This window comes from Brassica napus, chromosome C3, assembly GCF_020379485.1.
Source record: "Brassica napus cultivar Da-Ae chromosome C3, Da-Ae, whole genome shotgun sequence".
In the NCBI taxonomy this organism is placed as follows: Eukaryota; Viridiplantae; Streptophyta; class Magnoliopsida; order Brassicales; family Brassicaceae; genus Brassica; species Brassica napus.
The window spans coordinates 8,176,471-8,202,088 of record NC_063446.1 but is presented as its reverse complement, the minus strand read 5'-3'; the positions used below and the strand labels follow the sequence as shown (position 1 = coordinate 8,202,088).

The 25,618-nt window shown below is 37.2% G+C and overlaps 4 protein-coding genes and 1 non-coding gene across 5 annotated transcripts; 4 read left to right on the top strand and 1 right to left on the bottom strand.

Annotated features, from left to right (window-relative positions):
• The first annotated feature begins 3,515 nt into the window (after positions 1 to 3,515).
• On the top strand, positions 3,516 to 5,271 carry LOC106387475 (neural Wiskott-Aldrich syndrome protein). Its single transcript, XM_013827337.3, has 5 exons — positions 3,516 to 3,849; positions 3,929 to 3,981; positions 4,091 to 4,264; positions 4,799 to 4,888; positions 5,055 to 5,271. The coding sequence occupies exons 1-5, from the start codon at positions 3,660 to 3,662 to the stop codon at positions 5,187 to 5,189; spliced, it is 642 nt and encodes a 213-aa protein (XP_013682791.1). The 5' UTR covers positions 3,516 to 3,659; the 3' UTR covers positions 5,190 to 5,271.
• A 728-nt stretch (positions 5,272 to 5,999) lies between these two features.
• Positions 6,000 to 9,574, top strand: LOC106387473 (CLP protease regulatory subunit CLPX1, mitochondrial). The gene is made up of 14 exons (XM_013827335.3): positions 6,000 to 6,680; positions 7,102 to 7,163; positions 7,337 to 7,440; positions 7,539 to 7,669; positions 7,779 to 7,853; positions 7,939 to 8,016; positions 8,105 to 8,161; positions 8,279 to 8,349; positions 8,429 to 8,528; positions 8,610 to 8,714; positions 8,786 to 8,848; positions 8,911 to 9,033; positions 9,120 to 9,272; positions 9,400 to 9,574. Exons 1-14 carry the CDS (start codon positions 6,234 to 6,236, stop codon positions 9,457 to 9,459), a joined length of 1,629 nt encoding a protein of 542 aa, XP_013682789.1. The 5' UTR covers positions 6,000 to 6,233; the 3' UTR covers positions 9,460 to 9,574.
• Positions 9,495 to 12,596, bottom strand: LOC106387474 (wax ester synthase/diacylglycerol acyltransferase 11). Its single transcript, XM_013827336.3, has 7 exons — positions 11,926 to 12,596; positions 10,870 to 11,460; positions 10,713 to 10,779; positions 10,538 to 10,632; positions 10,229 to 10,438; positions 9,987 to 10,124; positions 9,495 to 9,875 (listed from the first exon to the last, which is right to left on the bottom strand). The coding sequence occupies exons 1-7, from the start codon at positions 12,121 to 12,123 to the stop codon at positions 9,705 to 9,707; spliced, it is 1,470 nt and encodes a 489-aa protein (XP_013682790.2). The 5' UTR covers positions 12,124 to 12,596; the 3' UTR covers positions 9,495 to 9,704.
• A 1,925-nt stretch (positions 12,597 to 14,521) lies between these two features.
• On the top strand, positions 14,522 to 16,352 carry LOC106387476 (protein BOBBER 1). The gene is made up of 6 exons (XM_013827338.3): positions 14,522 to 15,158; positions 15,332 to 15,504; positions 15,582 to 15,630; positions 15,712 to 15,878; positions 15,958 to 16,041; positions 16,104 to 16,352. The coding sequence occupies exons 1-6, from the start codon at positions 14,834 to 14,836 to the stop codon at positions 16,143 to 16,145; spliced, it is 840 nt and encodes a 279-aa protein (XP_013682792.1). The 5' UTR covers positions 14,522 to 14,833; the 3' UTR covers positions 16,146 to 16,352.
• A 7,875-nt stretch (positions 16,353 to 24,227) lies between these two features.
• On the top strand, positions 24,228 to 24,334 carry LOC125584659. Its single transcript, XR_007321569.1, has one exon. It is a non-coding gene; the product is annotated as a small nucleolar RNA R71 (small nucleolar RNA).
• The last annotated feature ends 1,284 nt before the right edge of the window (positions 24,335 to 25,618 follow it).

Genomic DNA, 25,618 nt, shown 5'->3' with positions numbered 1-25,618 from the left:
GGTTACAAGTTGACGAGTTGTTTGAGGCATGTATTGATCCCATTAAAAGTGTTGTAAGAGTACCTCCAACGGAGGTACACGACGGGTCCTTAGCGTTTAATCATGGGTTAGGAGGAATAGAATAATAATTGTTTGGTTAATATAAGTAAGGATTGGTACGTTAATAAGGATTTTTAGGACTTGATCCTTAGGGTACGTGGCGTTTTCTGAATGGATGGAAGGGTTTACGGTTTGGTAATGAGAAAAATATTGGTCATTCTCGACTGAAGCAGAGAAAAAAAAATTGTCCCGACGAAGAAAGGCGATTCCTCTCTCGACGAAACGAAGGCGATTCCTGCGACGAAAGACGACGATTCCCGCGACGAAAGACGGCGATTTGTCTCCGTCGGCTGAACAGGGTAAATCACACCCTTCTTTTGTAGATTAATCGATATAGATAAGTTTGCATCTTGAATCGATCTCGTTTGAAATTAGGGTTCTAACACAATTTGGGGATTTGTTGCGTTTGTACTTATTATCGGTTTGAAAACGATAATGCTTTCATCGATTTGGGTTCTTCTCGTTTGAAATTAGGGTTTCAAAAGGATTTGGGGCTTTTTGCGTTTGTACTTATCGGTTTGAAAACGATACTGCTATCATCGATTTGGGGTTCTTCTGGTTTGAAATTAGGGTTTCAAAAGGATTTGGGGCTTTTTGAGTTTGTATTTCTTGCACAGGTTTGCTAGCTACTACTCGACTATCTGTTTGCTAGCTACTACTCGACTATCTGTTTGAGATTTTTAGAAGCATGTGTTTGCATTTCTACATGATAGTTTGAGTGTTTTGAGTTTGAGTGTATTGAGTTTGTGTGTTTGTTGTTTAAGGATTACAATGTCAGTTATCTGTGAGACATAAAAAAAAAGCTTCCTAATTTGTTCTGTCGGATGAGCTGCAAGTTTATGATCATGTGTGTGTGTGTTGTTTGGATTGAATTGATAGATGATGTTCATTGATTAGCATGTGAGCTTATGTTTACCTCTGTTCTTACTTTATTATTTCTTGCAGGTTAACGAATATGGGACAAGATTATTCATACAGCCAGCCTTCCTCATCATCATACGAATATGGTGCTTCACCTATGTGACTAAGGACGGTGGGAGTCAAAAACGCAAACCAGTCCAGGCGGAGGTTGATATACAAGCGGAAGTGGGAGAACCAGAGGAAAGACCAGTCGGGGTCAAGGCAGCTAAAGGTGTTACCAAGAAGAAGAAGAGTGGTAGAGAAGAAGAGTTGTCACAGTTACAGGACGTGTTGGAAGTGAAAGAAAAACTCGCTAGGCATAAACTGCTTGATCGTTTATTCGGGACAAAAGAGCCTCTATCTGCGATGGAGACATCTCTTAAACTCAAACTAATGTCTGAGATGTTATGATGTTAACTGTATGTTAAGTTGTTACTGTTGTTTTGTGTACTTGTACATTATTAAACTTTGCTCACTCTTGTCTTTTGTGTTGTTTCAGGGTTCAGCGGTAGGTCATGCGAACGAAGTCACGGGTGCATTTGGCGTTGTGAAAGTCTTTTGTTGTTTACCTCAAGTGAATCAAGTCACAGGATTCTATCTATGTACTATAAGTAGTTGTCATGCGCATGTCTTTAGCTATATATCTCCTTCGCTTTGCTTCTTCTTCATCAAAACTTTTATCCTCTTGTTTCAGTTCATGTCCAAGTTCTTATTATGTTTTCCCGGAGATGTAGAATATACCTACCATGATCAAGTACCGATTGTCTTTAACTACAACTACAATCTCTTTAGGTAACACTGGATCTTCTCTTTTATATACCGAGATTGTGTAGTATATACTTAGTAAACTTGTGTAGTATATACTTACTAAACTTGGGAAGTATATAATTCATTTGAGAAGCTTTGAAGTAAATCTGATTAGTAAACTTGTGAAGTATATAATAATAACTAAAATTTGGAACAAAAATTTGGAACTAAAATATAGAACTTAAATCCAAAAAATTTTTAAAAGCAAAAAACCTTAACAAAATTAAATAACTAAAATTCTTTACCAATTTTTTTTTAAGGAGGAATCCCTAAAAAATGTCATCCTCTTCATCCGATGAAGTCGAAGAAAGACTGGAGGAATTATTCGACGAAATCCTCGAAAATACATACAACGACATAATGGAGGCCCAAACCTATAAGCAAAGGAAACATGCTTACATAGAACGAAACCTGTTTTTGATGACATTTTCCAAGGTCGAGTTCCCAGGTTAGAGTACGTGGTCAACGGACACATGTATAAGTTGGCGTACTACCTCACAGACGATATATATCCCAAATGGTCAACATTTATCCAATCTATCTCGCACCCTCAAGGTCCTAAAGCAGAGTTATTTGCTAGAATTTAAAAAGCAACCCGAAAAGATGTGGAACTGGTGTTTGGAGTATTACAAGCTCGATTTGCAATTGTGAAAAACCCGGCTCTTTCAATGGACAAAGAAAAGATAGGGAAAATTACGAAAGCATGTATCATACTACACAATATGATAGTCGAAAATAAACGAGATGGATACATTCAGTTCGATATATCTGAATTTGAAGAAGGAGACGTCACTAGAAGTTCACGGGTGGATACCGACAGACCTACAAATATCGCTAATATGCTCGGCATTCGGGATGATGTTCGCGATAAGCGTTTACATCAACGTTTGAAAAATGATTTAATTGAAAATATTTGGAACAAATTTGGTGATTGTTGATTAATAAATGTTGTATCTTTATCTTTAATAATGCAATAAATAAAAATTTTAATTTCACTTTTTTTAAAAAAATTATTATTTTTTTATTCCTAAGAACTCCAAATTGGAAAACACTATTGGACTAACAATTCGGATTAGTATCCTTAACTATTCAAGAAAAAAAATAGTTAATTAATCCTAAGGATTCCATTTGCAGTCTCATCATTGCGGGTGCTCTAAAAGCATTTTAAAGACTTTTTGAGGCTCAAAAAAGAAAGATGTATAACAAAGACAATCAGTACATTGGAGTTTTATAGTTTTTTTTTAGTTTTCGAACTTTTTTTTAGAAAATGATATTATGTACAATATGGAATGTAGAATTATATGAAATTTATAAATGAGGAAGAAGTTATGATCGAGGTCTTAAATTTCAAATATTTCCAAAATTCTGTCAGAAAATCATTATTGTATTAGTTGTAGTATAATTTAATTTTTAAAACATCTTATAATTTTCTAAATAAATATAATTTGAGACTAAAAAGAATATAAACTAGAAAAATAGTTTTATAAAAAAAACTAGCAAAAATAACAACACTTAAGTATATCGTATCTCACGTTTAATGGTTTGTTTATACATAAAATAGTTTTTTATCATGTTTAATTATAAATATGTATCATGATATTTGTATGTTTACTTTTACTAATAAGAAAAGAAAATCGTAAATGAAATTGAAATTGATGTTATAAAAAAGAAAAAAAAAAATATATCGTATTTGTATATGAAGAATTGGAAGAACCGAGTCAAAGCAGGGGAAGGAATACACGTATCCTTATATCCAAACAACATCTCATCCCCCTTCGAGACTTCTTCCTTCTTCCTTCTTCTTCGTCGCCGATCTCAAACACCGTCTTTTCTCAGCAGCAAACCCTTCAACCATGGATTACGACTTCAGGAACAAGTCAGGTCCCCCCTACGGCCGCCCTATGTACCCATCTCCTTCTCCATCATCGACCCACCCTATGTACAACGGACCTCCGGGATACCCTAAGATCGGTGGCCAGCCGTTTTTCCCTCCGCCGGAGAGAAACCCCTCGTTTCAACATAACCCATCTCCTTCTTCTTCATGTAAGTCTGGTCTGATCTCGAATCTCGAATTGCTTTTATACGATTTGTAGCTGATGCTCGTTTTTTGTGTGGGTTATAGCTGGATTAGGAATCAAGGTGGTTCTGAAGCCTGAGTATCGGATCACTCCTCCGGTGAGTAAATTTAGTAACTTTTTGAGATTCTGATATGAAAGTTTTCATCTTTTTAAAATTTTGGGATTGGAGATTTTTAAGACTGTGTTGTGAATTGTGATGTTTTCAGCCTCCGCTGTTGCCTCGAGCTGGAGATATTCCTCGGAGCAGCTTTCAGTTTGATTTCGGTTTAGAAAGGAAGGTTCTTGCGGAGGCAGAGAAGGAGAATCCGGATTGGAGCAAGTTTGGGTCTGAGCATCCTCCTCCACCGTCTAGCTTTCCACCAACACCGTCACCTTCAATGGTAAGGTTCATCTTAACTTGTTCTATGGAAGCTTCTTAGAGTTAGGCCCGAGGTTATTAGACAGAGTTCTTGGAAGAACAAGTGTGGATCATCATCATCTTCTATGAACGGAATGAACAGAACATGTTTTGTTTTTGTGTATTACTATATGGGAGTTGAAGTCAATATTAGATTTAGCTTCTTAGAGTTAGGCTCGAGGTTGCTAGTAAGAGTTCTGGGAAGAACAAGTGTGGATCATCCATCATCATCTATGAACTTATTTAACAGAACAGGTTTTTTTTTGTGTACTACTTAGTGGGTTTTAGACTTTGCATTACACTGTAGTATGATCCTTAGATTTGCTCCATGGAAGTTTCTTTAGGTTAGGCCCAAGGTTGTTAGTTTGAGTTTTTGGAAGAAGAAGTGTGGATCATCGTTGTTGTCTATGAACGTAAATCAACAGAGTCAAGATTAGATTTTGCATTATACTATAGAATGATCCTTAGTTTTGTTGTAGCTCTATATCATCAGTAATGAGGTTGGGTTTCAATGCAGGGTGTGGATCCTGTAGTGATGAAATATGCTGGGCTCAACCGAGAAGCTGTCAACATCGCAGTTGCAAACTATGGTGATAATCCCACAAAGGTGCTTTTATCTTATTTCCATCTATCCACTCATTCTGTTCATGTAGTATTTAGCTAATAGCTCCACGGATATACTTTCAGAGATCAACTGTTGTGTGTTTCGACATATACTCTCTTCATTCCCAAAAGGAGTTATCTAACTACAGTTTCATTTCTACGTGTTTCAGGTACAAGAATTTGCAAATGGGTTCACGGCGTTAAGGGAAATGGGGTTCCCTACGAACGCTGTTTCAGATGCTCTCTTCATGTTTGAGAATGATACTGAGAAAGCATTGTCACATTTGCTCCATGGTTCTTCTTGAACTTGCTTTTCAAATATCCTCCTTCTATAGTGTGTATAAGTAAAACATCAAATTTGATAACATTAAAAGATTGACAAAAGTATAGACACTTTTTTTTTTTTTTTAACTTACGTAAATTGATATGATTGTTTTGGGAGGTCAAAACTTTGTCAGTGAAAATATATATTTCACTGCTGAACTTAAAAACAACTGATGTTTGATGAGTGACACAACATTGCCTTAACATCCAGAACATAGAAGAGTTTTGCATAATGCAATGATTGGATACCACAAACCACCAAAGTGTAAAAAGATGTTATACATAGAGAAGAAAATGTTGCACTTACCCTTTTCAGTCAAAACATCCTCTATAAGCAGCAATGCCTCACACTGGAATTATTCTCTGTACATTTGGTTTCTTACACTCGGGTGCATATAAGCTTCTGAAACATATGCAAAGAAAATTAGATACATGTCAAACAATATGTATCCAATCTTTTCTCACATTTGAAAACTAATGAAATGGATAAGAGTAAATATGTACAAAAGAAGATGATATGTAAGATGGATTAAAATCATTAAAATCTCTGCTATTAAGCTCGATCAGCAACATATCAAAGTTAACCACTAGAATCTCTAATAAAACTCAATCTGCAGCACAGCAGCAGAGTAGATTTAAAAACCGGATGGGATCAACTCGGTTTAGACATCCCAAGCTGGAACTATTTGTATAGGATCATTTTTTTTGTATTTATTGTGGTAGATCCAACGGTTAGAAAGGCAGGCAAAAGAAGTGAAGACGACGACGTTTTGAGAATCATGAACCGTCAATGCTCTCATCAAACTGTTACCAGAAGAAGAGAAGATGAAATAGATATTCTTCTCCCCTTTGCCTTCTGCTTCATAGCTAGCTTCATCATCAGCTTCCAAAAGTTTCAGTCTTTCCTTCATTTCTCAAAAACCCATCTCCAAAAAATCTCATCTTGATTCTTCAATCAGAACATGTTAACCAATTGCTGATTAACCTTTTCCCTCCCCGTTGATTTTCATCCTTGTGAAACCGCCATGGCCGCGGCTCTGAGGTCAAACACCTCGAGAGAAACCGCTTCTCTCACACTCTCTCACTTTCGTTACTTCTTCTTCAACCGCCTCCACACCACCTCGACTCCTCACAGCAGCCACCGTAACAAGATCGCTTCTCTCAAGCCTAAGGGAGGAGACCGGCGGTGTTACGCTACGGAGAAGGCGAGAGGTGTGAAGTCAGCTCTTTTGTGCTCGCAAGGAGACCCGCCGGATCTCTGGCAGCCTCCCGGAGATGGAGTTTCCCTCCGGGCTAATCCCAGTCACGGCGGTGGTGGTGGTGGAAGCAGTGCTGGTGTTGGTAACGGAGCAGGGTCGGATTCGAAGGAGGATTGTTGGGCTGGATCTAATCTCGGGTCTAGCTTTCCGACACCGAAGGAGATTTGTAATGGTTTGGACAAGTTCGTGATTGGTCAGGAGAGAGCCAAAAAGGTGAAAATGATGAGACTTTTGCTTTTGATGTTGTTGTTGGTAAAGGTTTACTTGTGGATGATCGTTTGCTAGTGTCTAAATATCTTTGTGATGCTTTAGGCTTTGAATGGTGCTAACGTCAACTTCATAAACCACAACTGCTTATTCAGAGATTAGTTTCTAGTTGGATTGTAATTTGAAAAGTTACATATTTTTTTTTCCTTCCGAAAACAACAGCTGATGCTGGACTCTTAGGTGTGTTAGGTTTGGTTCCACTGTCTCCAATGTTAAATCGTCTTTTTGCTGGAACCTTTTGTTACTTTCCGTACTTAAGCACCCAGTTGAATACTTGAGTTATGTGTAAGTTCTATTCGGTTTAGACATGAGAAAGATTTTTTTTTTTAAGTTTATAACGGACTACTGTGTCGTCTTGTGGATGCAGGTGCTTTCAGTGGCAGTGTACAATCACTACAAGAGGATATATTACGAATCATTACAGAAACGGTTAGTCCTACAAAATAATATATCTTTCATTGTACAGCTTATTACCTAAGCATCTGAAAGTAAACATATCTTGTTCTTTGGTAGATCATGGTAGAATGCTTGCACTTTCATTTGCATCTTTCTCTATCTTTATTTATTTAGTTTTGATGCTGAAACTTGTGTGGGGAAGCTAGGTCCTCAGGAGAAAACGATAGCACCGCAGCGAAACCAGCTGATGATGATGATCTGGTAGAACTGGAGAAGAGTAACATTCTCCTGATGGGACCAACTGGCTCAGGTAAATATTCTGACCCTGATACGCTGAAATTGTTGTGAAACTTTAAGCTCAGCTTGTCTCACCTCATATGTTTTTGTTGTTTTTTTCTTCAACCATAGGGAAGACACTACTTGCGAAAACCTTGGCACGGTTTGTGAATGTTCCTTTTGTCATTGCTGATGCAACCACATTGACTCAGGCTGGTTATGTGGGAGAGGACGTAGAATCTATATTATACAAACTTCTCACAGTAATCTTTCTAAACCCAACCCATTTTTATTTGTACAATACTATAATCAATTTCTTTATATTATTTTGTGATGAGTGGTTTTGATCTCTCTCTCTCTCTCTCTCTACAGGTTGCAGATTATAATGTTGCAGCTGCACAGCAGGGGATTGTTTACATTGATGAAGTCGACAAGATAACAAAGAAGGTTGGAGATTAAAAAGAATATTTTCCTAGTGTTAATTTGGTAAAATTGATATATTATTTTATGTGCTTCTTTTTGGTTTTGCCAGGCAGAAAGCCTTAACATCAGCAGAGATGTATCAGGAGAAGGTGTTCAACAAGCTTTGCTAAAGATGCTTGAAGGAACTGTAAGTTTGCAGTTTAAGTCGTGTAATATTTTCTTTGAGAGCTCTGCTGTTCTTTTTGTGGTTGATAACACTCTCTATCTGGAAATAGATCGTTAATGTACCTGAGAAGGGCGCTAGAAAGCACCCTAGAGGCGACAATATCCAGGTTTGTTACTTGTGCTCTACTCTACTCTCTACTCTAATGTTCTTTTGCATGATGATTGGAGTGTTAGAGTTGATTAAGGTGCCTCCTCTGTTTCTTACTCTGTCAAAATGTGTGCAGATAGATACAAAAGATATACTCTTCATATGTGGTGGTGCTTTTGTAGACATCGAGAAGACCATCTCAGAGAGGTGAGACTTATTGAGCAAATCCCCCCAAACATTACCTTTAGAAGTCAGCTGAATGTTTCTTTTTTTTTTTAACTTCCAGGCGTCATGATTCTTCAATAGGGTTTGGTGCTCCGGTACGTGCAAACATGAGGGCGGGAGGTGTTACAAACGCTGCTGTTGCATCAAACCTGATGGAAACTGTAGGTCTTTAAGCACATGTTTGTGGGATTCTTCTGCTTTGTTACATAATTGACATGTGTCTATTGTTTGGTGTTGGGCAGGTGGAAAGCAGTGACCTGATTGCTTATGGTTTAATACCTGAGTTTGTTGGAAGGTTTCCAGTTCTCGTCAGCTTGTCTGCTCTAACAGAGAACCAACTTATGCAGGTCAAAATTGATTTTGACATAAACATCATTGATGTGACTCTCTTGCAATACTCAAAATCATTGGATTACAGGTGCTAACGGAGCCCAAGAACGCACTTGGAAAGCAATACAAAAAGATGTATCAGATGAACAGTGTAACTACTCTCTCTCTGTGTTCACAATCTAGAGCCAAATCTTTATTCTACTCTTTCTTCAGGTAAAGCTGCATTTCACGGAAACAGCCCTGCGGCTAATAGCTAGAAAAGCAATAACGAAAAACACAGGAGCTCGTGGCTTAAGAGCTCTTTTAGAAAGCATCCTCATGGATTCTATGTACGAGGTAAGTACTTACCTCTTATAGTATTACTTACAAACACATGTCATTAGATACACGTTCAGACACTTAAACCATGTTCATATTCTCAGATACCGGACGAGGATATGATAGAGGCGGTTGTGGTGGATGAAGAAGCAGTTGAAGGAGAAGGGCGTAGAGGCTCTGGAGCCAAGATTCTCCGTGGGAAAGGAGCTTTGGCTCTGTATCTCTCTGAAACCACCAAGTCCAAGGATTCTCCTCAGGTACGGTACTTACTTGCATACCACAAAGTAATCAAATAAAGCAATCCCGGTTTTAGTTAAACCGAATAACAATTGCATTGTTTGGTTTGTTAACCGGATTGAACTTGTGCTTAAAAAATTGTTGCAGACGACCAAGGAAGGATCTGGAGGAGAAACTGAGGTGGAGCCGGTTGTAGCCAATATGTAATGTATCAATATACATCATCATCTATCCAGAACATCTGGTTAAATGTATCTCTCTGTATGCATAACTTTTAACGTTCTTTGTACATATATGAAAGAAAGAAAACAAACTTGGATTAGTTAAGTTTAAAAAGAATACAAGGATGCACAGTTTCCACTTTGATAATCTTTACTTCCTTCAAGATAGCCTGTCTTTTTAATAAGTACACTTAGAATAGCTTGAGTTTGTTTGTACAGAAAGTACTTTTATTAAACCTCCTCCATCTCATATAACCCTCTTTCTAGGACAGATGATTTAATTAACTTGAGAGACTCCACAAAATCATCACACATCTTGTGAGGGTCAGGAATGACTGTTGGATCGGCCGTTACTGATATTATGACTTTCTTCTCATAACTCTGGAAATGTACAGTAAGAGCCTCCATACACACATGCAAAACATAATTCGAAAAACAAAACAAGCAAAAAAAAAATTCTATAAATGTATATAATGAATTTGTCTATAACTACATATATATGCACACACTTACATGTGGGTGGCCAAAAACACTAGGGGCGATATAAGATAACGGGTGGCCGTGAAAGGTTATTTCTTCTTTTGGACCGACGACATTGGAGAACGTCAACGTCGTGTTATGGATCACTTTCCTTACAAGAACTACACTTGCCTGTATTTTCAATATGTTTCTCCATTAGATAACATTCATAAACTTAAAATAAACAAAGTATATACATGATTAACATATGTATTTATTAGCAACTTAGATTTCACCTTGAGCCCCAGGACTTTTAGTATCAGTTTAAAGAATGCCATAGAGAATACAGCCTCTAGGGAGTGTTTCTTGCGGTCGACCGTAACTTTAGCTCGGCGCACGTATTCTAGAGGGTCAGTCTCCAGCCCGACAGAGAATGGCAGGAGAATGTAACCAAAGAGGTTTCCCCATCTGCATTTTGATTTCTTGGCCATCATATCCGCTAGAGCCTATATTATTGCATCATTGAACAATAATGAAACCACCACACAATCAGCTTCAAATTAAGTATTTAATTTCAAAGATTATAAGATTAAACATTTTGTAACCTCGATTCCAGTGTTTGGTCTCAAGTTAATCATAATGGCTGAACGAAGTCGGAATTTTCTCATTGACTCTTTAGATTTGGGTGTTGCTTCTTGATCTATTATATAAACATATGACAAAGCTCCTTAGATGACAGGCAATTACTATGTATAAAACAATGTAAAACCAAACTTATACCATATCTCCGACTAAGATACCGTGAGAGCCCAGCTTGCGTTACTCCAAGAAGAACATCGTTTACCGTCTAACAAAATAGATTAAAAGCTACAAATGTCAGCGAATATACATAATTCAAAGAGATTCCAGAAATTATTAAAATAAAACAAATTTATACCAATTTCATTGCGTTTTTCACCAGCTTAACATCGTCGAAACTGATAATCCGGTGGACGAACCTCTTAGGTACAAGTTCAGTACCGGGTTTGGCCAAGAGAGGAGTCTCCGTATCCCTCAAGAAACAAATTGTTAGAGCAAAAATTAAGACATCAACAAAAGTGTTGAAAACCAATCTTAGGATGAACCAAAGTCCCACAAATAACCACCAAATCTTGTTGAAAAAACCGGTGTTACTGCTCGGTCCAAACTGTTTTTTCTGAACCGAGACAGTAGGCAAAGCTTCAGGGTCTGATGTTTTGCGGGTGCAAGCGAGGAAAAGAGACATGAGAGACATTCCATCACCCAAAGAATGATGGATCTTGAGAAGGCCAATGGACTCAGCGTTTGATGTTTTGAGGCAGAGTAAGTGAATTTCCCATAATGGTTTAGAAAAATCCATAGGAACGGTCGTTAGCTTAGAGATATAGTCTTCAAGGTACTGATCAGGACTTTCAATGTTGGGATCTATATCAGGAACAATCACATGATCTTCTACTCTAACTTCCGTCCGAACCCAACTCGGTTTCCCTTTCTTCCCATTGTTCATTTCCTGAATTTGTATATATAATTAAAACTGTGATTTTCATATAAATAAACCCATTATTTTATATTTTCATTTTTATTGATTAATATTTTTTTTTGAGAAAACAAGATAGTTATTTAAACAACCATATAACCATTCGGTCACATTAGTCTTTTCATGATTAATATATTGTAAGAAAAAAAATATATATAGAGGCTTGTTATACCATTTTAAATCTGATTACAATAACTAATGACTCTTAATTAAGAGCATGCTATATAACTGCAATGGTACAAACAGGGTAAGAGATAATGTTCTGAATTGTTCTTTTTTTTTTTTGTCTGAATGAATCTCATGATTTTAATGTTCTTCTATAACTCCCTCTCGTTTTTACCATGTTTGTATGCCTTTGTACATACACAATGGTGAAATCTTTTTCTAAGAATAATGGAATATATATTGTTGTTCATATAAATACGTGTTTAGACTTACTAAAATGCTGGAAAAGCGAGGATGATTAACGAGAGTGTGTTTAAGGCCGTCGATGATGGCAGGTGGGTTTCCTTTGACTTTGCATCCCATTATGACGATTATCGCACAGTTAAAATCCGGCGAATTGAACAGCCGTGAGCATGGGCTGAGTGGCTCCTCCCCCACTGTCTCCCTCGCCTTGTTCTTTTCTCCACCCATTCTTTGACCTATTTGTGGTTCTTTCCAAGTTTTTTGGAATTTTGGTTTTTTCACTCGGTCACTTTGTACTCCATTCTCTATATATAAATAAGTTGCAAGATTTTTCTGTGGACTCGTGGTCCCGTTGGCTTTGGTTAACCTTAGCTATTACATCATGTGGATGTCTATTCATTTCCGTTGATTTTATGGGGTTTAATGACAAATCAGGTGGATATATTATTATTCTGCACATATAACCTGTTTTCACTGTAGAATTAAAAGTAATGTCAAGACTTGTTATTTGTTATTGTTATGAAAAAATTAAATGAATACTCTACCTACTACGCTAACTTCATCCACCATCAGAATTTAAACATGCTAATTAAATTCTTTCTCTTTTCTTGTGTTCCTGACACCCTGTATTTATATTACAGTTATTCTTAAATTATTAGTTTTCAATACCATATAATTATTAATTAATGAATTGGTTTGGAAAAAAAATAACCTTGTATAGCCTCCCCAAATTCTCGATAAAAATAATATGATTCTATGTACGATTATTCAGTGTATTACTAATCTTAAGCGCCATTAGAAAATTAAAAGTATGCAGAAATTTATCCAAATAGTGTAAAGCAGAAAGCAAAACCGATTAAATAGAGGAAGGAAAATATAATTCAAATATAATAGGGATACGGTAAGAGACCGTCCATTGTTGTTAAATATAAACCCTATTTCAGACCTTGAACTGTGGTTGCAGTTTGTTTTCATGTGACTTGGTTGCAGTTTGTTCTTTACTCTTTGGTTTATGTCCTTAATTATAAAATGCTCAACTATTTTTAAATCCATGGACTTTGGTTTATGTCCTTAATTATTTATCAAAAACAAAAATAATAAACACTGATCTCTCCAGTCAATGCCACGAATGCATGAGTTAGGTACTGTTTAATTTATTTGGCCCAACCATATCGATCAGAGACCCCATAACTGATTTCATATGCAAAATTAATTTGAAACTTTTCTGTAAGAATTCATTTAATGTTCCCTTTTTACGTAAACTAATAAATTATTACATACTAAACATAGAAATTTCTCTGACCACCGTCTTGGTCATTCATTCATCTAAAGAGCTTCTTATATGCTACAAGAAAACGGAAAGTGAAAGTGGAGTTGATGTCTAGTATGTATTGCTCGTAGATATCTGCATAGACAACAAACTTTTCCTTCTAGTTCTTGTCGAAAAATAATAATAATAACAATACGTATATAGCGTATTGCTCGGTAGATATCTGCCAGGCGGACAAAGCATTGTCTTCTTCTTATAACAATTCAGACAACTCCTTTAAATTAGTTAATGCATGGTGTGCACTTTTTCTTACCTCTCTCTTTTACTGGAACCACAAACCTGCCTTCATCGATGAATGAATAAGTTATTGGTAACGACCAACCACAACGTACGGTTGGGGATTGGCCATTTTAATGGTTTGATATTCGAAAAGATACTATATGTTATATATACTATGACAGCTTTGATCTTTTTCATGTTAAATTGTTTGGTTTGTAATTGTAACCCTTTTTATGATCAAAAACTCAAATCATGGAGCAATTTGATCGATAGTAATCTTCGCGAGGCTTAAACAAATACCATGGTTAGTGGCTTGACTAATTACAGAATCCGTTTAATGGATAAAGAATCTCCGTGGAACGAAAATCTGATGTTATGTACGGCTCTATCATTGTCGTTTTCATCTTTTGCCACGGTGAGATTGTACGAAAGATTGATCTGGTGGTAGCATGTTATTAACTCATTCTTATTCTTAAGCATTTAAAATCAATTGCACTTAAATTTGTAGTAATATGTTTACGTGGGAGCCTCTTGCCCTTGCTTTATGTTTATTTTTTGTTTGTTTTTTATTTATCTCCAAGTTCTAACAGTGACCTTCTGTAAAACTACTTTATCAAGTTCTCATTTTTAAATTAACTTTACAAACCTTGTAACTAACCTTCTTTTTGTTTTGTAACACACCCTTGTAACTAACTAATAGATGAGATACATATTAACAGTGAGAGAGAAGGCCTAACCCTATAGTTTCAAATCGTTTTCAGTCACAAATTTAGGTAGTGAACAATGAGACATTCACTATGTTTAGACCATGATAAATTGCTCACCAAACAATTTCTAAGAGTACTTTGGATGGATAGAAAAAGATTTTTGTGATACGAATTTTTTTAACAAGTTCATTGGGCTTTATTGGGTTCTTCTAGTTTGGTTGCCGTAGAAAAAAACTTTCGTCCACGCCAAACTCTAGCCCAAAATTGAAAAGTGCTTATAGTAAATTATGTTTATTTGCAAATTAAATATATGATAAATTATTTAAGTTTTAATTTTATATTGTTTCTGAAAGCAATTCATAGCTAAGAATATGAAAACTGATAATTATTTATATAATTTTCTATCAAAAATACTTTAATAATAGTTTAAGAAACTAAAGTAGTTAGCTAAAAGGTGTAAACAAACAATATTTTGTTCAATTTCTACTATTTTATACTATGTGATATGTCTATAGTTTTCTTAAAATCAAAATACAAAAAATGCAAAATCCTAAATATGTATGCACTAAATGATTTTCTTAATTAATTAATTAATTTTATTCATTTTGTTCAATATTTTCATTTCCCCCTTGAGCTGGTCTAGAGCAAAACCCTAGAAACGAAAACCCCCCCCCCCACCACAATGGCGATCATCTCCGAGGTTGAAGACGAAAGCAGCACCCGACCCAGGATCCTCCCGTTCAGGGCGACGCTCGATTCCTCAAACCCATCAAGTTTCTTGGAGAAAGTTTTCGACTTTCTCGGCGAACAGAGCGATTTTCTCAAGAAACCCTTCGCAGCCGAGGAGATCTCCGCCGCGGTTAGGGCGGCGAAGGATAAGCTGAGAACGGCCGAGAAGAAAGCTGAGAAGAAGCCTGTGGAGAAGGAGAGCGTGAAGCCAGCCATGGCTGCTTCAAGCTCAGAGCCCATTCAAGTGGAGGAGAAGAAACAAGAAGCTGCCCCCATTGGTAAATATCAATTCTCTTTTTTTTTTTTTATATGATTAAATTAAATTTGGAAACTTTGATTAGAACAATGTGTAAAGGATAGATCTTTACATGTTTGTGTGTGTTTTATTGGTCTTGGTTACACAACTCATAGAGAACTATGTTAAATCAGTGTCTATGTTGTTTCTTTGCAGCTCCTAACAAAGGCAATGGTTATGTCCTTGAGAATTACTCATGGGTCCAGACTCTCCAGGAGGTCACTGTCAACATTCCAGTGCCTACTGGCACTAAAGCACGCTCTGTTGTTTACGAGATCAAAAAGAACCGTCTTAAGCTTGGTCTCAAGGGACAGGATCCAATCATCGATGTAAGCTCACCTGCTATTGTTTTATCAGAGAAATTATTCAGATGCCAATCCTGAACCTCCTTTTAAAATGATTATAGGGAGAGCTCTACCGATCTGTGAAGCCTGATGACTGCTACTGGAACATCGGTATATCCACATAAGAGATTTTAACTTGATGGTTTATTTTTTCTGTTTGTTGTATGTAATTCTCTTGATTGTACTTTGCAGAGGATCAAAAGATGATTTCGATTCTGTTGACTAAGCAAGATCAGATGGAGTGGTGGAAATGCTGCGTGAAAGGTGAACCTGAGATCGATACACAGAAGGTTGAACCGGAGAACAGTAAATTAGCTGACCTTGACCCTGAAACTCGCTCCACTGTTGAGAAGATGATGGTACTTTTGTCTTTTTAGAATCCCATTCAAGCTTCTTCTTTTGTGACACTAAGTTGTTTGTTCTTTGTTGTCTCTATAGTTTGATCAAAGGCAAAAGCAGATGGGTCTTCCAACAAGTGATGAGCTACAGAAGCAAGACATTCTCAAGAAATTCATGTCTCAGGTAAACAATACATCCATCTCCATCTACACTTGAGATGGCTTACTTCTTTCTTATTCTTTCAGCATTCAGAGATGGACTTCTCAAACGCAAAGATTAACTACTGATGCTGCTCTGCCGGAAAAAAAAAAACAGTTTTGCATCTTCACCAGCTTGTGTTTTTTTTTTCGTTGCATCCCTTAAAAACTTGTTCCTTCTTTTGTTTTGTCTAGTTGAAGGCACAGTTTCATCTCCAAATACATGTTTGGTTATTCCTGTAATCTTGACGGTTTGATTTTTGGTTGATTCAAACTTCAAAATCCGGTTTTCTTTAATTCATATTGAGTCAGATCTTAAACCGGACAAAATTTGGTATCGTTGTTGTTGTACTCGTGTGTTCGATTACGTCCTCTCTAGTGTGATTCGTCTGTCACGTGACCGTGTGGGTGCTTCATTCGTGAACCTGCCGTTTTGGGTAAAAAGCTAAAACCGGGACCACGTGACACATTTGTGGTCCACCTCGGTTTAATTGGGAATGTGGTCCACATTGTTGCGTTGTTGCTCTTACCACTTTCTTTCTTCAACTTCACATAAGGAATATCATATAAAACCCATCTATCTACTTGCGTGAATGCAAACCCAACATGACGTGTGTGCAATTTTACTGCAAGATTTTTAGCTACGAATGGTGATATAAACAAAATCTATAATTCGAATTTACCAGATGTCGGTAGCTCAATCGAAAAAAAAACACTATATACATGCAAAATCTAGAGATGATAAGCTGAAATGATGTTTACCAAGATGAAACTAATATTACATATTGTAGTTTTAGGTTCTAAGGATTACTGGTTTCGGAACTTCATAGTATCGAGATAAAAATATTGTATTCATTTTCTTTTATTTTAATTAAGAACTTAAAATAAACGTTTTTGTGTCAAGTATGCATGAATATTAATAGTCTACTTGATATATCTATGGATCGAATTTTTCTAGGGGCTCATATGGGAGAGACATTTCAGGTCGTGTAAGTGTAAGCATGCATGAACATAATAGTGGCTAGAGGCTAATTGGCTCTATATATGGTTTTGTCGATATTCATCAATTATTTGAAAGAGACAAAACACAGTATACACCAAAATGAGTCTTATTGTCAATTATCAATTTCACAATCAGATTATAACCCAATGTAAGAACACTCCCTTTAGTTAGGTCCATCAATCTTAATCTCCTTTATTATTTTTTTTGGTTGGGAGATACAACCAAAGATATGAACATAGACCGATTTTGATCTGCCATGTGAATTTCAGCAGTCACCAATGTTGATGATGACACAATTGACACTAATGTACAATGATGCCAATGAACTAATAACATATTTTACAGAAAAAAAAATCATTTTGAACTACATGGATCAGTGTCATTTTGGACACAATTAATGACAACACCTTTATCACATTCTTGTTTAGTATGACGTTTCGGTGGTCGAATAAAATGAATACAAGGAAAACAAATATGTTAATCATTGTAAGTATATGTAACTTTAACTGATTCAGAAAATAAGTAAATGAATAAAAAAAATTGAAATAAAAAAACAAAACTTCACACCATATCCCAACTGTTGGTTTTAAAAAGTATGTGTAAATATAAAACACTTAAACTACCGAGTGGGTTGATTAGTCTCGCAGGAAGCACTGGGAATAAACTATGCATCCACTGATTGTATCAGAAAAAAACAAATGTAGAACTATTCACTATCAAGAGATGAAGAAAAGACAAGATACTAATATATATAAAGAAACTGGAAAATGATAAAAGTGTCGATGTTAAGAAGAAACTAAAAGACCCCAACATGATGGGGGATCAAATTCAAACTATGATGGAAATAAACGAAAAGCTAAAAAAATAAAAATACCCACTTGCCACTTAATTAAAAGAATTATATATAAATCACTATTCATATACGCTCAACAAGTCTGGACCATATATATATAACTAATGTCAAATTTTCTACATTGTAGCAACACGAAGAAATAATTGTTCTTCTCATCTTTTTACTACCGCAGAAGTGTAGTTGTACTGATAAGTGTTTCATAATATTTTTATAAAAAGTTTTTCATCTGAGAACTTCTTTTTAGCATTTCACTTCATTTTCTATTACTTTACATAAAAATTTATACTTAAATACTACTGGTAGTAATTTGCTTTAATAATTTTGGATTTCGAACATGTTCTTCTGTGAAGTTTCTCAGCATATGCCAATTAAACGTCTCACGCAAGTACATGTCATATGACATTTACTATATTACCATGGGGGGAAAACATATTAATATCAGATTCCAAAGTTATTTTTGAAAGAGTTGCCTATAAAACAAGTTTTTTGGTCAACTGTCATCACACCATCTTTCGTTATGGCTAAAGGAAACGACAAAATCTGTGCTGAAATTAAAGCAATTGTTGTCTAATTGCGACGCAGTTTCTTTATGCATAAGGCGCAAATATCTCTCCAGCTGTTTTCTTTTATTCTTTCCATCTCTTTCATATTCATATTCTTAATTTATTCTATCTTAATCGCTTTAGAATTATTTGTTTTTTTTTTTTGAAAAAAAGGCTCGCTTTAGAATTATTTAGAATACCTCTTTCCTCATTTTGCTTTTATTTTACTTTTATATGAAGAATCCTCCGAAATTATATACACTTCTATATTGGAAAATAAGCCTATCTTAGAACAACCAATCATTGTTGATACAAATCAACCTTCATCTTGCGAGATAGATTTTATTAAATATTACACGAGATTTTATTAATACTACTTATATTTTTCCTTTTCTTAAGATTGTTCTTCTCTGCTCTATTTTTTTTTAAGCACTACACAAATTGCTTAGTACAGAAATTCAAAAAAATATTTAATAAGTTTCACAACTCAACAAAATATTTGAAACACATGTTTTTTTTTGTCATCAACTTAAACAGATTCTATGTAGACTTTGCAAACCAAACTGGTAACTTTGCATCCATATGAACAACAAAAGACGCTTGTTTCCTGGCACTCCGCGCCAGACTGTCCACCTTTGTATTCAGCGTTCGGGGGATATGAATGATCTCTGCTGAGTGAGTATAACTTTCTTGAAAAATCTTGATGTTGTCCAAATAATTCGCAAATGCCGGCCAATCTTCTGGTGCAGAAACCATCTTCACCAATTGGATACAATCTGTTGCAAAAATAACATGATATTGACTTAAGTTCCTCATGCTTTCCATTGTCCAAATAAAGGCTTCCACCTCCGAGCGTAGAGGCGAAAGACTTGCTCTTGCGTTCCTAACTCCCATTTGAAACACATGTCATCTGAAGTAATATCAATGCCGGGGAAGCAGGTGCATTGAACTCTCTCTCTCTTTGTTTTTTTGCCAAAAGGTGTTCTTTTTATTCATTTTCTAACTATAATTTTATTTTTAGAAGTTTTTTCTCTATTTAGATTTTCGTTTCCATCATTAATCTTAATCATAACCTATATAATTTTCAGGTACATTGCACTCTATTTTTGTAAAAAAGTGCTTACATGTAGGTGAAGCTTTATTTTAGGCTTTGGACATTTAATAGTATTTAAATTAGTGATCGGGGAGCACCACTAATCTCTGTGTTGTGTTTCTCTCTTCTCTTCTTCCCTTGAAGTGCGTTTTGGAACTAGTGGAGAGCTATTGTTTCCAAAGAAAATTATGTATATTCGGTTTTTATAATAGCCTACTAATTCTAGAATTATAATTTATTATACAATAAACTTGAGCGATAACTCCAATACGGTGAACGTGCGGTTGATGTTAGGAGTTTTCAAGGCTCCTAAGACAAATGTTGTAGTATAGTGATTGTCGAACCAGTTCTGAGGGATATCAAAGCACTGAGAATGCAAGTACTCACTTAATCTAAGTGCAGCCAATGATTTAGATGAGTTTTAAACTACTACTAATACTAGAAAGCAATAACAAAATGATACTTTCTTGACTAAGGGAAAAGAGAACTCATGGGCATAGGGATTAGACCTTGGGTGATCAAGTATCGAACTAAGGATGGCAAATGATCAATCAAACTATCAACCTTAAGCCTAGACACAATTCTAAGCAAGCTCTATGTCTAGATAAATGCTCATTTGCTAACATATCTCAAACATCAAATGTCTTTGGTTGAATAATATGAAAGCAATCATTACTAACAAGTCTATTAGATATCTTAGCACCTTTAACAACAAATGTCTTTGGCAAAGTATACTAAAAGCCTAGGAGAGTTGTCTCAGGCATTTCATCAAACACCTTTCGGGTGGGAAATGCCTATTGATCAACTTTTGAGTGGCCAACTCAGAAGATGCATTAGGAATACTCTACTAGCAAGGAACAAGAATGATCTACACTAAAACATCCTAGAACTAACCTAATCACCCTTAATCTCCCTAACCCATGAATTCAAAAGGTGATTACTCACTAATCTCCATGATTCATCTTAAACCCATATTGGATTTCAGATTAATCATGTAGAGAAACACAGGAAATAGATAAGAACACAGAATTCTCAATAATAAACTGATCAATTGATTCAAAGAGATGACTTTCCAAAGGTTTTTGGTGGTTTTTTCTAAGAACAAAGATGATCCCCCTCTTGGTGGCTCCTAGAGTATTAAAACATAGGTTTAGAAAATAAAAACGTGCATAATGAAATGACCAAAAGGCCCTTGAGAAATCACAAGTTCGAGTAGAAATAAAACGCGCAGCGACCTCAGCCCGTCGCTCCGACAAGTCGCTCTAGGCTTCGGGAGCGACCTCGCTGTGTCGCTGCGAGAGGTCGCTCCGGGTTCGTTCTCGCGTCTCCGGGTGATGAAACCGCGAGCGACTTCTCCCTGTCGCTCCCATAACGTCGCTCCCAGCTGGAGCGACCTCGCTGTGTCGCTCCGAGAGGTCGCTCCGGGCTCGTTCTCGCGTCTCCGAGTGATGAAACCGCGAGCGACTTCTCCCTGTCGCTCTGGTTAGGTCGCTCCAGTAGGGTGATCAGAGCGACTTGGTGGTGTCGCTCCAGACTGGTCGCTCCCATGCCTTGCTCGCCCAATGACCACTCTAAACACTCATTTTTGAGCTCCAAATGCCTCCAAGTGTCTCCAAGAACTCCATGTGGTACTCCAATACCTGATAAGGACTCATGTATGCAAAATGCAACCTAAACATGGCTAAATCCTAATCTATATGATCAAAATGCACATGGATGAATGGATAAAACAATAGAAATATGCAAGATATCAACTCCCCCAAACTTGTTCTTTACTTGTCCACAAGTGAACTTTCTAGAACTCATAGGGAGAGAGGTTGAAGGTGGGAGCTCATAGCCAAAAGAAACACCACTAGCAAACACAATTAGCCCACTCTCTTATTACACTCTAGCTTCTCTAGGCCTATCTCAACTCCTTTTGTCCCTACACTCATCATCAAGCATCCACACATTCAAATTTGCCAACTCTCACATTCATTAAGCATAAGATATCAAGTGAATTCTTGCAAATGGTCAGTTGGTCCAAGTCATTTGGTTGGGTAAGGGAAGGCTTTTATTCAAGTGATTCAAGAGGTTCAAAACATATGATCTTTAAGGTGGTTTACTCTCAAAACAAGTAGCCTTGACATTGCACATAATATATCTAAGAAAGGGACCAACTCATGCATACAATGCTCAATCTCCATTGTTCTACCCTTTTCCCAAACATATAAGTTACACATTCACTCTCAAATGTCAAACCCAACTCACACCTCTCACCAAAAGATTCTAAAAACATCAGCTCTTTTTCCTTGAAATCTATAAGGGATTTTTCACAACCTCAAAATGTCTCTCAGCTCCTAACAACTTTGCTAGCCCCTTTTTTTTTTTTTTTTTTTTTTAATTTATTATTCCTTTTTTTTTTTTTTTAGGTTGGGGGCCAAGACTTTTCAAAACTAGAGCTGGAGGTTCTCTACTTATCCCAATAAATCAATTCACTTGAGCACAAGAATCTATCCTTTTTATTTCTCCCAAATCATGATTACAACGCTCACCCTCCCACCTATAGCTAGACAATAGAGTGTCCAATCCAGCAAAAATGAAGATCAAGCATTGTCGTTCCCGATACTCTCAACATTATGCACATGTAAAACTTTCCGAAGAAGGCCTCACTCATCAAACAATGAAAGCTTAAAAGGAAGGAAAGGTTTTGGGAGTGGTCTACCACTAGAGTTTGTCAAAAAGAATGGCATAAAAGATGTGACAACTCAAGTGTGTATAGCCATGACTCAGTACACAAGAGACCCTAAGCAAGAAGCATTAAGTTCATTCAGTTCAAATAAGGTTGTAGCTGGCTTCAAAGACTGAGTTTCTACAATCAACAAGTTTCAAGAAGAGTTTTCAAGGCTCGAAACATACAAGTCTTTTCGAGAGGTGCATGGCTACTCAGGTGCAACGTAGTGTTCTTTACAAGGCATTTAAAATCATTGCTCCCAATGCAAGTGAATGCAACCTATATGCTCTAGACTCTCCTAATGGTGCAAATGATGCAAACTAAATGAAAAATCTTTTTTTTTTATGCAAATAGGTGTGCAATGCATGACTCAAATGAAACACAATCAAAGCAAACATGATCAAATGCTTGGTACCTCCCCCAAACTTGAGATACACAGTCTATGTGTTGTCAAGGAGAGATATACCCAAAAAGAGAAAACTAATATGCAAAAACGAAATGGTATATACAAGGTACTTCACTGAACGATCAGCTAACACCAGAGAGAGTTTACACTTCTTGTACTGAGTGAATCTAAGCTTCTTTGCAACAGACAAATGCATCACACTGACACTAGCTCCCAAATCGCAGAGACATTCCTCAAATACCATAGGTCCAAGAGCACAAGGTAGTGTAAAGCATCCTGGATCCTCTAACTTCTCTGGAACATCAAGCCTTTGGATGATGGCACTGCACTCATGGGTAAGAATCATCATGCTTTCCATTTCCTTCTTCTTTTCAGCTACAACATCTTTCAGGAACTTGTTGTATTGAGGAATCAACATGAAAGCATCGATGATAGGCATTGCAACCTGAGCTTCAGTCATTTGCTTGTCAAACAAAGCCTTGTACTTCTCTAGCAGCTGCCTCTTGAATCTACCAGGGAATGGTAGTTTGGGTTCATAGGGAGGAGGAACAAAAGAATTCTCACTTGCTGGAGCAAGAACTTCACCATCTTTCACTGTTTTCTTCGCTTCCCCAACCTTTCCTTTACCCTTGGCTTCCACAATCTTCTCCAAGATTTCATCATTGATTTTCTCATCAACAATCACCACTTCATCATCTAAGTTGATGGCCACCTCCTCACCTAGTTTCTCAGCATCCCTGGTGAGGGTTGTAGGAGGTAACTGCTTACCACTCCTAAGGGTGATAGCTTTGGCCTCCTTGGGGTTTTGGTCAGATTTTCCAGGTAGAGATCCTTGCTGGCGAGTCTGGTGAGTATTCATGGAAGCAAACTGATTCTCTAAATTCTTGACTGTAGAAGCAAGATGTGAGAACTTGTTGTTGAGCTCATTGTAGCTCCCATCAATCTTGGAATGAAGGTTCTTCAACTCATAACCAACATGCTTCTCACTTCTAGTCTGAGACTCCAAGATTTGTTTCAGCAGAGTGTCAGTGCTGCTCTCTTGAGGAGCAGAGGAACCAGATGAGGGGTTTTGCTGAGGTTGATAGCTGCCTTGCTGGTTGTTTCGAGGCGGATAACCACTCTGTTGGTTGTTGGGATAGGATTTCTGTTGGTAGTTGTTGTACTGAAAGTTGGGCTCTTTTTTGTACCAGCTACCATTGTTGTTGATGAAACACAACTCTTCCTGACCTTCCAAACCCTCAACCTCATGGACAACAGGTGGTGTATCTTGGCTTGGGTTACCAACAACGTGCAACTGCTCTTGTGTGGCTTTATCAGCAAGGAGGATGTCTATCTTATCCTGTAGAGCTTTCAACTCCTTCCTCGTCTGCTTATCATCTGTTCGACTGCTTCTATCGTGGTCTCCACTGTAGACTGCATCACTTTTTACCATGTTGTCAACCAGCTCCTCTGCATCTTCCTCAGTTCTCCCCAAGAAGAACCCATTGCTAGCTGTATCCAGTCTGGCCATGTACTTAGGAAGAGCACCACGGTAGAATGTGCTCAGCAAGCTCTCCTTAGAGAAACCATGGTGTGGGCATTGAGCTTGGTAGCCCTTGAATCTCTCCCAGGCTTCACTGAATCCTTCCAAGTTCTTCTGTTGGAAACTGGAGATCTCATTTCTCAGCTTAGCAGTTCTTGAGGATGAGAAGAATTTCTCCAAGAATGCTCTCTTGCACTCATCCCAAGTGGTGATAGAGTCGCTGGGTAGAGACTTCTCCCACTGACGTGCCTTATCCCCCAAAGAGAAAGGGAATAGCTTGAGCTTTAAGGCATCTTCGGACACACCATTGGTTTTTGACAACCCACAGTAGCTGTCGAACCTATCCAAGTGATCAAATGGGTCCTCCAGAGCCAAGCCATGATACTTGTTGTTCTCGATCACGTTGAGGAGTCCTGACTTGACCTCAAAGTTGTTGGCTGCCACAGCTGGTGCTCGAATTCCGAATCTGTGACCATGTATGTTGGGGCGGTCGTAAGTGCCAATGGGTCGAGCTGCCCGCGGTTGGTGTTCTGCCCCTTGCGGTGGATCTGCCATATCAATATCCAAGTGGGCCTGGTGTTCTTCTTCTCTTCTAGCTCTAGCACACTCCCTCTCAAAAGCTCTGATGTCTGCTACTATTGGAACTAGGTTTGATGGACCCCTGCTCCTCAAGTTCATACACCTGAAAGTGAAAGGTAGGTGAAGAAGAAGAATCAGTAACAAAACAAAATTAAAATGACTTAGTCTCGAGCAAGTGACTAAATCTCAATGTTTAAATCTACTCAGAATTTGGCAACGGCGCCAATTTGATGTTAGGAGTTTTCAAGGCTCCTAAGACAAATGTTGTAGTATAGTGATTGTCGAACCAGTTCTGAGGGATATCAAAGCACTGAGAATGCAAGTACTCACTTAATCTAAGTGCAACCAATGATTTAGATGGGTTTTAAACTACTACTAATACTAGAAAGCAATAACAAAATGATACTTTCTTGACTAAGGGAAAAGAGAACTCATGGGCATAGGGATTAGACCTTGGGTGATCAAGTATCGAACTAAGGATGACAAATGATCAATCAAACTATCAACCTTAAGCCTAGACACAATTCTAAGCAAGCTCTATGTCTAGATAAATGCTCATTTGCTAACATATCTCAAACATCAAATGTCTTTGGTTGAATAATATGAAAGCAATCATTACTAACAAGTCTATTAGCTATCTTAGCACCTTTAACAACAAATGTCTTTGGCAAAGTATACTAAAAGCCTAGGAGAGTTGTCTCAGGCATTTCATCAAACACCTTTCGGGTGGGAAATGCCTATTGATCAACTTTTGAGTGGCCAACTCAGAAGATGCATTAGGAATACTCTACTAGCAAGGAACAAGAATGATCTACACTAAAACATCCTAGAACTAACCTAATCACCCTTAAT